The 10,577-nt window shown below is 38.0% G+C and overlaps 1 protein-coding gene across 2 annotated transcripts in view; it reads left to right on the forward strand.

Moving 5' to 3' along the window:
• Nucleotides 1-9,892, forward strand: part of SULT4A1 (sulfotransferase family 4A member 1) — a 29,888-nt gene extending 19,996 nt beyond the window's left edge. The window contains exons 5-8 of one of the 2 annotated variants that reach the window (XR_004549652.1): nucleotides 2,067-2,161; nucleotides 3,296-3,434; nucleotides 6,453-6,582; nucleotides 8,235-9,892. Coding sequence is in view for 1 of the 2 variants with exons in the window: in XM_034063287.1 (XP_033919178.1) it covers nucleotides 2,067-2,161; nucleotides 3,296-3,434; nucleotides 8,235-8,347 (347 nt within the window). In the remaining variant the exon portion in view is untranslated. The remainder of the gene's footprint in view (nucleotides 1-2,066; nucleotides 2,162-3,295; nucleotides 3,435-6,452; nucleotides 6,583-8,234) is intronic. The other variant, XM_034063287.1, reaches the window with a different exon arrangement.
• The last annotated feature ends 685 nt before the right edge of the window (nucleotides 9,893-10,577 follow it).

Below are 10,577 nucleotides of genomic sequence, written 5' to 3' on the forward strand. Positions count from 1 at the left end.
GAGTTATTTATATCTTCATTTTGTAGCAGTTAGCTGGTTTGTCACAACCTCCCAGAGTCAATGAAACATCACAGTGTGTTCTGTCTCCATAATTGTGCAAATGGAGTGTTTTGCATTTAGCTCATGTTTGCACCTCATGGAAGCAGCTAAAATGAACCCAAAACAAACAACCAAACCTGCATAAGAAGTCCAAATATTGCTAGATGGAGAAGCACTGAGCCCAAATGACACCATCCCACTCTTTTTACCCCTCCTTATAACTGACAACCTTGAAACAAATTCAGTGCATGTTAACTATCTTGTTTGAAAACATGAGTGGGATAGGGATTAGTCTTAAATGTGCTAATTCTTTCCTATTACCCTCGAAAGCTTAAGGGAGTTTCTTACATAAACTATAGTTAAACCCTACTAACATAATCTTGAAGGAGGCTCGTGCCTTGTACCACTAACAGCAGCTAGGAACACCTTTTGCTTGACTGATGTGTTAGGGGTGTATGGAATGGGAATAACAAAATTGAATTTTTCCAATACCTTTATAAAAATTGAAAATTATTCAGCTGATTGAAATAATTTTCCAGTGAAACTGACCTCTTTGTCCATTGAAAATATTCCAGTTACCAAAATTAAACAGTTGTTTGGTTTTTTTTTAAAGATAAAAAGTGGCATCGAAATACAAATCTAAAAAGTTTAATATTTTTCTATAGCTCCTTTGCTGAAAATATAAACTTAGCCAAAAAATACTGGGGAAGAATGTGAAAACTGCTCACTATATTTGCTTAGCTCATGTCTTAATTATCTGAAGTACTTTGGGGGAATTTATCACAGTTAACAAAGAAATATGCAAGATTCATTTCTCTTTGGGTTGTCTTTCTGGTAATACTTGCAGCAAAAAGAGTTCTCTACATAACAAATACCACTGTCTGAACCTCTGCTAGACATACATGAATTGCCTAAAATCGATGCAAATGTGAACTTTATCTGAGAAGTGAAAAACAAAGGAGGAAAGTTTTAGGGGAGTGAGTTAAGGCTTCCAGTTAACCACTGCCTCAGCAGTGCTGGGAGCACAAGCCCTCCTAGCATAACACCTCAGCTCCCCTTCAACTCCTAAACTGCAAACTGCAAATATGGGGAACTGTAGACAAGCTGCTGGTAGCATGCAGGAGGTAGGAGGCATAAGCATTTCATGATTGGCAACCCTGCATGCTGGGCCTGCTCATATCTTGTGATATGTTGGAAGTACTCCCTCATATCACTTTAAAAGCTTTTAGCATTCAGCACCTCATAGGCATCTGGTTGAAGTCTGGATTTATTGTGTAGTTGGGGTAACTGATAGCATAGCTGCAGCTGTGTTCTGACATGTCTATGGAAGTTGTGTGGAAGTGTTCAGAAAATAACAATAGAAGAGACTAGGTCTTAGGTTTTAGCTGCATGGAGGATAGGCTGACACAAAAGATGTAATGATAAATAGAATATTTTGTCAGTACAGCCTATGTAAAAACATGGGAATGACCATGAAGTGTTTTGTAGGCCTATGTCCTTGATTTGTGTTTAATTAAGAAAGTACAGTGGTTGTTAACAATTCTTTGTAATAGAGGATGCTCTGTAGAACTTTCCATGAATGCTGTGTCTAACATTCCTTCTAATTGAAGGAAGCTGCAGTGTGATATGTTAGTTAGAGGAATTCACACAGGTTGGAGCCAGTAGAAATTTGCCTCCTTCGAAGCTATCTGTATAATTTTTATTTTGGTTCAATTTCATTCAGTAGTCAGGTGTTACTAATACTGAGCTACAAGAGGTCCATCATGAAATATGGTGGCATTTTCAGTGGAACATTTTATCTGTATGGTAAGTTAGTTATTTTGAATAGTCCAAACTGAGAAAAACTCTGTTTTAATTAAGTTCCTTGCTGTGCATGGCAGCGAGTCAAAACCAGATGCAAAACCAGATGTTCTCATGGGGCTATGCACCCCTCCAGTCAATTTATTTTTCTCCCTTTTTTCCTTTTTGAAGAGGGTTTAATAACAAAAGCATTCATTTTCCTCGTGCCAATCATAATGTCTTTATAGTAGGATATGGTTCGTGGTTTGAACATGTGCAAGAGTTTTGGGAACATCACATGGATGCCAATGTACTTTTTCTCAAGTATGAAGACATGCATAAGGTAGGTTAGATGTAGCAAAAAGGTATTTTTATTACATTTAACATCATAGTGTTTAAAATACATAAAGTACAACTTTATGTCCATATTTGGACTCCCTAATGTCTGATACCATTTTTAAAGCACTGGCATTCAATAGCTTCTGTGGACTTCCAGCACTTTAATAAACCCAGCAATTTACTCAAGAATCTGCCTGAAGCCATAGGCACCAAACTGCTCACAGAGAAGACAGAGTTGTGTAACTGCTCGGTGCTTGCTATGCTCAGTCCTGGCATTCATTTAAAAGAAATGTCTTGCAGTGTGTGCTGTATCAATGAGGGGAAAAGGTGTATCATTGGGATTTTTTCCTATATATTAGGCATTTATTCTGCTTATTTGGTTGTTGTTACTGTCTTCTGTGAAACAATGTTGAAAACAATTAGAGATGATTGTGTAGTGTAAGGTGAACATAATTATTTAGTCCTTACAGTATGCTGACTAATAAATCCACTTGTATTTTTTAATCAGAAATTTAGTAGATATACTATGTAGAACATTGGTTTTAATTTCCTACTGCAATAATGTATTTTGAGAATTAATGAAAATACTTCAAAATGTGTATTTGACTGGAAAATTGAAACTATCAAAATGTAGCTTCTATCTCTAAACTACAGAAAGGCAAAATAAGTGTGTAACTCAATAAAGCTGGGTATATTAAGTCAGTTTTACGGAGCCTTCTGATAGAGTGGGATGCTAAAGGAAGATGTAATACAATCAGAACAATTAAAAAGGTTAAGTAGAATTTATTTCAAACCTATGGTTTGAATAATGGTATATTCCTAGCCATGCACACTGGTGGATACTGCTGAAAGCTGGCAGTGTCCCAGTATCTTCCTGCTTCCTGATAAACATTGCTATGTTGCCCTTGCAAATCCAGAAGTCTTACTCATACTGAGGAACCCTGTAGTTATTGATACATAAATTAATGATTGCTTATTCTCAGAGGCCATCTTGCTAGATTCTTTCTACCTAACTGAATACAGTCGCAGAAGCTAACAATGAAGGAAGGGCTGTTTTAATATTTGTAGTTACTTATTTTGAAATACTTAAACTAATTTTAAAAGGTCACTTAAACTATTGTAAAATACTGTCTTACAGGACCTAGCAACAATGGTTGAGCAACTGGTGAGGTTCTTAGGAGTTTCTTATGACAAAGCACAGTTGGAATCCATGGTGGAACACTGCCATCAACTCATCGACCAGTGCTGTAATGCAGAAGCACTTCCCGTTGGCAGGGGTATGTTTAAAACCCACAATAAAACTCTTATTGTGAAAGCTGCAAGAAGCAACTGACAACTTAGTGTAACCTCCAGGATGTGTTAAGATGTTGGCAAAATATTGCTATGGAAATTATGGGAGATAACTGACTGTTGGTGCAATTTGGGGGTCTGTTTGTTTTGAAAGAAATTTAGGTAGAAGTGACTAAAAGGATGGAAATCCAGGACTGACAGGGTATGTTCAACACCATGCAAAACACTATATTGGAGAGTCTTTGACCTACTTCAGTGACTTGAGCTATTCATGCTGGGAAGACTGCACCGCTCCTTCTGAACTTTGGCATGTCATAGTCATAGTCCACACAATTTCATACATTTCATCCTGGCCTAAGCCCTTGTTTTTAAATATATCAGATTTTCTAGAAAAGCAGATAATTCTAATTTGAGGACATGAAATAACAAAGACCTCTATCTTTCCTTTTTCATGAGCTTTTTTCATTGCCTACTTCAGCTGTTTAAAATGTGTCCATCTTCTAGATGCTTATTCTGGTGAGGTCTTTCTCTAGGAATCTGAAGTGCCCTTTAATCTGTTGATACATCTATCCTTTTGATAATGTCAAGAAATCAAGTCTTTTCTCAGCTGTCTCTCTGACAAGCATAGAAGAGTGAACTCAGTAAGTCTCTCTCAAATTATTTTCTGTACAGCACTTAACAGCTCTCTTTAAATATGAGGAAACAAGATCAAGATTATAAGTTCCTGTGTCAGCTTCACATATGCTTTATTCAGACATAAAATCACTTTATTAACTCAGGTACTCCAGTTTTAATTGGAACTTTCTCCGTCTCTCTTGTTTGTCCATCCCTAGCCGTGTTAGCACTTCTTGGTACAGCATCATATGTGAAGCATGTTTATCATGGCTACGAAGTCTTTTCAAAGGAATTGGTTTACAGGTTTTTGTCCCTTACTGAGGGATATAATGATCTGAACACTTTGATCTACAGGAGCCCTTTCCGTACTACCTCTCTGAGCCATTCTTCATGTGCTCTGCAAATCAGCTGTAATTTTTATAACTGTTTTCAAATCTCTGACAAAAGTTTAAAGTATCGCTAGTCCTTTGTGACTACCAATTCTGAGTTAGCCAGTTGTTTATGCATTTATTGTGTGTTTTGTTGACATATTTCTATTTAAACCACTAAAATTACTTGCTTTACAAAAGTCTATTGTATCTTCGTAGTCACCTTTAATCAGTCAAACTGTAATCTTACCAACACTCAGGTTTGTTTGAGAGGAAGTTTACTTTCCCATGAAAGCAGGTTCACTGGTATTCTGTACTGCCTTTGCATCTGTCTTGGCAGAGCCTTATGCCAGTTTTCCATTACTCAGCTCAAACTGTCGTTAGTTATTGACCCTGTATGAATTGTCCTGTTTGCACATTGACACAAATATTTCAGAATGTCATACTTGGAAGAAAGCCATTGCTCACACCTCCTAGCAGGTGATTTTCACACCTCGTATGGAAGGGCTCTTGGTGCATTCTGTAGGGGCTGTACACTCTTGTTACTACAGTAATCTCTCCTCTTAAGAGATGCTCCAGATCCCTGATCATCCTTGTGGTCCCTCTTCAGTAGCTCCTTGTCTTTCTTGTACTGAGGAGCCCAGCACTGGACACAGCACTCCAGATGTGGCATCACCAGGGTCAAGTAGAGGGGGAGGATCAGGTCCCTCGACCTACTGCCACACTCCCCCCACTGCCTCCCAGGATACTATTGTTCTTCCTGGCTGAAAGGGCAGCCATTGGCTCACAGTCAGTTTATCATCCACCAATACTCCCAGGTACCTCTCAGCTGAACTGCTCTCTAGTTCTCTGTCACAACTGGGAGATGGCACCTCTTGCTCCAGTTCGTGGTAATTATGAGTTCTTGAAATAAATACTCAGGTTTGCTGGTTTGAGTTAAAATTCCAGTGAAGACGAAGTAGTTTATAGTTTCACTGAAAGACCTAATATATTCCCTAGAGTTTCTACTGCAGTCTCCACTGTATGTGTTTTCCTGCCTTTAGTTACCTTGATTTCAACTCCTATCCTAACCTCCCCTTACTACTTAAAACTGAAAATTCGTCATGTAACACAACTTGTGTCTTTTGTGAAAACAGACCATCTCATTTGCAATGGGATTTTAAGGTACATTGCCTAACTGATTTGATTATCAACCCACTTCTCTGCTACAAAGACAAGATCACAAAATAATGAGTCTGGTAAGACATCCTGAGGGTCTTGGATAAAGTGTTCTATGTCCATGCAAGATTTTACAGATAACAGAGCCACATTCTCCTCCATTGACTTCCATGTAACACAGACCCCTAGGTTTGTTCCTAACCCCCATGATCTGTGGAGCAGCAGCACAGCTCCATGCTATGCACAGCCCAAACCCCCCCCTCCTTGTCCAGTGAAAGCCAGGAAGACAGTTGTGAAAGAAAGGGGAGGTTGTAATACAAGAGGACATAGCTGCTGGTGAGACCTTCCACAGGCAGAAAGGTCAGCTTCTGTCTCTGCTGGCCAGTTCATCTCCACCCAGATAAACAGGGTAATGCCAACTTTTGCTGCATGCACCATTCTGTACATGGCATTAGTGTTTGTTGTTCTGTAGGGGAGCCTGCAAAACCCCAGTCGAGGGGCAGAGCCTCTTACTTACACTGTCTGCAAATCTTCCAAAAAGAGGCCTCCATTTAATAATAGAGAAGGAAGGGAGCTGCAGCAGTTAATGTAATATTTTGTCATTTGTTCACTGTGTGCTTTTTATTAAAAATATCCTTATTTTGAATTTCTTTTGTTCGCTGTCTCTGGCTTTTACAATATTTTGTTACTTCAGAATGAAGCTTCATTAACAGTGCTTTGTTCCTTCTCTGTTTGTTTCTGTGACAAAAAATGGTGGCAATAACATGACAGCTTATTGTAATCTGTTTCAAGTATTTTTAATTTGTCATTAGTTACATTTACTTTATTTTGCTTTATTTTAGTTCTTCATTTTTTTTCTTTTAGCACATTGATCTTTACTCTGAAGATAAGCCTGAGCTGCTGTGAAAGCAGAACAATGATTAGATATATTACTTATATTTGACTCTTATCACATCATAATTTACACAGTTGCATGATTCAAATCATAAACCAGGTGGGTGACTTTTTGACGAGCTATCAATTCATATCGTTAAAAAAGATGTTACAAATAATCCACTGTCTGTGTCCTGTATAAAACTTGTCATTTGTCCATATGTGTTGTTAGGGAGATTCGTAAATAAAAGGCTTCTCTTTCTCACACAGAGGAAGAAAATGTTTGATTATCGTTATTGAAAGGGAAAAACAAGCTATTATGTTTCATGCTGTACTTTATGTGATTATAGTTGTCAGAGCAAAACTGAAATCAGTATCAGATATTTTACAATTGCAAGTGTTTCCTTAAATGTTTATGGGTTTGGGGTTGTTTTGATGCAGAAGTTGTTTGGTGAAACAATAAATGATGCATTTTCAGTCAGTTTCAGGTTCTTTTGATCTTTGGATCCTGAAAACAAACCAGGACACCTACCATACCTTCAGAGTTATAGGAAACCCCTGATTTCATAAAATAGCCCTTGCCATACGTACATACACCATCATGTTAGTGTGTAATCTGTAGATGCTTCAGACAGTTTTGTCTTTTGACTCAATTATAGAGTTGCTGCATAAAAGCAATGGTAATTAAATTAAATGGGTATTCTTCTTATGCATCAAATGCATAATTAAGCTCCCTGCATGTATTTTTGTTCTTATGGTTATGATTAAACCCTCTCGTAGCACAGTCCCAATTCTCCTTTCATTTATTCCAGTTGAACAAGCATGGGTCTTTTCTTTATTTATATCCAGCATAAATGAGAAGAGAATTGGGCCTCTCAGTCTGGTTACTCCATGGGGTTTATTCACCAACAAGTAAGCCTGGCTGACTTTGAGTTAAATGAATTTTGGACTGCAGTGGAGCAGTGATTAAGGAGGCTGCAGCCTTTGCCATCAGGTTGTGTTAGTGGTTGGATTCAGTAGAGTAGAAGAATACTCCATACAAGGAAAAAGTGTTCAGCATCTGTACTGCATCCACCAAAAGCTTCCTATTCCCTGTGTACAAAATTAAAATTTAAATGGCACAAGCTGGGTGCATGGCACTTATTCTCTTCTGTAGGTATAATGCAGGCACTTGTATTTAACAAGTGATTCTCTCCATATTGAGAAACATAAATTGTTGAGAAGATCTTTAAACATGAAATAATAGAAATTAGTAATGATACTACATCTTAATAATCAGAATTCAGTAATCAGTTTAATACTCTGCATTCCATGTACTTTTTTGAATAGTTTTCTAACCAGTGTGCGCTGGAGGCACAGTCATTTTGAGATGTATTCTTGTTAGCTGTTGGATTTATTGATATATTATTATTGTCTCATTGACAACCATAGTTTGCACTAAAACCAGAAATGCGCTTTTAAATGAATACCCAACCCCAAATCTGTAGGATTCAGGCTAGAGTAAACTGTCACAGAAATCTGAATTCTTCCTGTATAGTACTCAGCTGATGCAGATACTGAAGTGTATGGTGCTTATTTTAAGGCTTTGTAAGGGTTGTAGTGGGGCAATTGGGTATGTCAGTGAATAGACTTAGGTCTTACTGAGCTTTCAATGAAAGCTAAGACTGATTAGCATCTCATAGATGATACTTAGTGCCCTACACAATTAGACTGTAGATATTTGTTGTCCTTTTATGTCTGCTCTCTGACTTGTGTTCCTCCTCTCCATTTCAGGACGAGTTGGGCTATGGAAAGACATCTTCACCGTTTCAATGAATGAGAAATTTGATTTAGTTTATAAACAGAAGATGGGAAAATGTGACCTCACGTTTGATTTTTATTTATAAAAAATGTATGCATGCGATATCCAAATATAGCTAGAAGTGCTTTATGCATTCATTTATTACCTGCTGGATAAACTACTGTAGCTATTATGTGTAACAAGATTTAAAGAAAGAAAAACAATCAAAGTAAACCATATCAGATACAATTATCTTTGATCCTGAACAGCTGTTTATCTTCTAGTATTTTAATCCTTTGTCCACATGCAAGAACTTCCTAGACAATGCTAGAATATTCAGCTGTTATGGAATGTATTATATACGTATAAGGTATGTATCATATATGCAACTAGAATGTACACCTTTTTAGCCCCACATTGATTATTTAATGTGTTTTATAAAAACTTTTCACTAGAACCTAAATAAATGGCCATAAACCAAATAAAAAATTATTTCAGAGGGAAACAAGTAACAGGCCAAAACTGTATGCTAGAATGATCTCAGGGGTTAATTGTCACATTTATTTTTATAGCAGGTATATTGAGTATAAATAAATCCCATTCCAAAATAGCAACTGATCAAAGTGGGGTTCACATTAGGTTCTGCACACCCTTATCGGTATAATTTGAGTAGGTTCTGTGCACTGGCATACTCTGCAAGACAGGCCTTGTTATGAAATATAGCTGTGATTGTCACTGTAATCCCCAAACCCACCTATGCTTTCAAGGATGACAGCACACAGCTGTCTGCCTGACAGATGAAGTTCAGTTCCATGCTGAAGGTCAGCAAACAGAAGCTTTTTAAGACCCCAGCTCTTAATTCAGTCCCTCAAAAAGAGGCTTAAAAGCAAGGCTTCTGGTGCAGTTTTTCTTGAGAAATCAGTCTCTGACCTGTATTGCTTTCTTGTGTAGATGTGAATTTCACCCATTAGCTATAGTAAGAGAAGATAAGGTGCTGGATATCTTCTAGTTCCACTAACAGTTAAGTGTACTTCGCACTGTTTAGGGTTTGTACTGACCCAAGTGGAATATATGTGGGAGTGTAAGCAGGCAAACAGCAGTACTGAACGAAGATAGTTTTAAAATATGCCACCAGGTGGGAGTATTGCACAAATTTTCATGCAGAATACAGTTTCAGTAATCGTTAGCCATGACTGGTCTGGATTGTAATCAGGATTCAAGTCTGCTTAATCTTTTTTTATTCTCTATGACAGGTACACAGACAGCCTGAAGCAGGCTGCTATCACTGTTAAACTCTCAAGAATTACTTTATTGTTCTGTTGGATAATGACATCTATGCTTTTTAGGTTCTTGGCTGCAGGAGGCCCATTTTTGCTAGTCAAATATTCAGGCACGCCAAAAGCCGTGAGGAAGAACTAGCAGACTTTTAGTGTTTCAGTTCTGTTGGGAAACTGTCAGTTCAGCAACTGGCAAGTGGTGTAGCATGATGTGGCTTGACAGCACTTTTCCTTGTATATTTGTGAGTGAAAATGCTTTCAGTGAAATTTTATTTCTATTTTTATATTTTTAGTACTGTATGAATATTAAGCACTACACATTATACTTCTGTGCGTGCTTGCTTGCTTATTGAATAAAAGATGTGTTCCATGCATTGTGGTTTGCTCATTTTCTAGACCTCCTACTCAGGCCAGGTAGCCTTTGTACAAGTGATAGATTCTCTGCCTTACCCAACCTCCTAACTTAAGACAGAAGAACAGCAGAATGACAGCATCAGCTGAGATGCAATGAGCTGTCTCTGACAGCAGCCCATAATGAATATCTGTGTGAGACTACAGTAGAGAGCACGGGACTCTATGAGCATCTTTGTGTTTAATAGAGCTATTCTTTCCTACCCTTTGAGTGGTGCCTTCTGTGCTATCAGGTGAAATTCATCCAAGAGTCCAAAGTTTGGTCAGTGTTCATTCCCAGGTAAGCCATGCTGATACTCTGTCTTTGCATGTCTGGTCCCTGAAAGCATTTCATTCTTTCTTAACATCTGTAGGTAGTAAGCACCTTCCTATTTTAACAACTTGAACTTTCAGGACTCAGCCAAATGTCACCATGACTCCATACAAATGCAGACACCCCTTGGCCAGATGCCCCAAATCAAGAAGCAAAAATACCGGAAAACCAACAGAATGATTCTTTTCTCCCCTCAGCATTCAAATCTGTTAAGCTGCTTCTGCTGAGGTAACTGCTGCCGAGTTAGCACACTAGCGAGATTTATCATAGTTATGCAGCTGGTAGCCCATTTAGTGATACAAATCTGCAAGACACGGGGAGGATTTGGAGGCTTC

Source organism: Melopsittacus undulatus, chromosome 5 (genome assembly GCF_012275295.1).
Source record: "Melopsittacus undulatus isolate bMelUnd1 chromosome 5, bMelUnd1.mat.Z, whole genome shotgun sequence".
Classification (NCBI taxonomy): domain Eukaryota; kingdom Metazoa; phylum Chordata; class Aves; order Psittaciformes; family Psittaculidae; genus Melopsittacus; species Melopsittacus undulatus.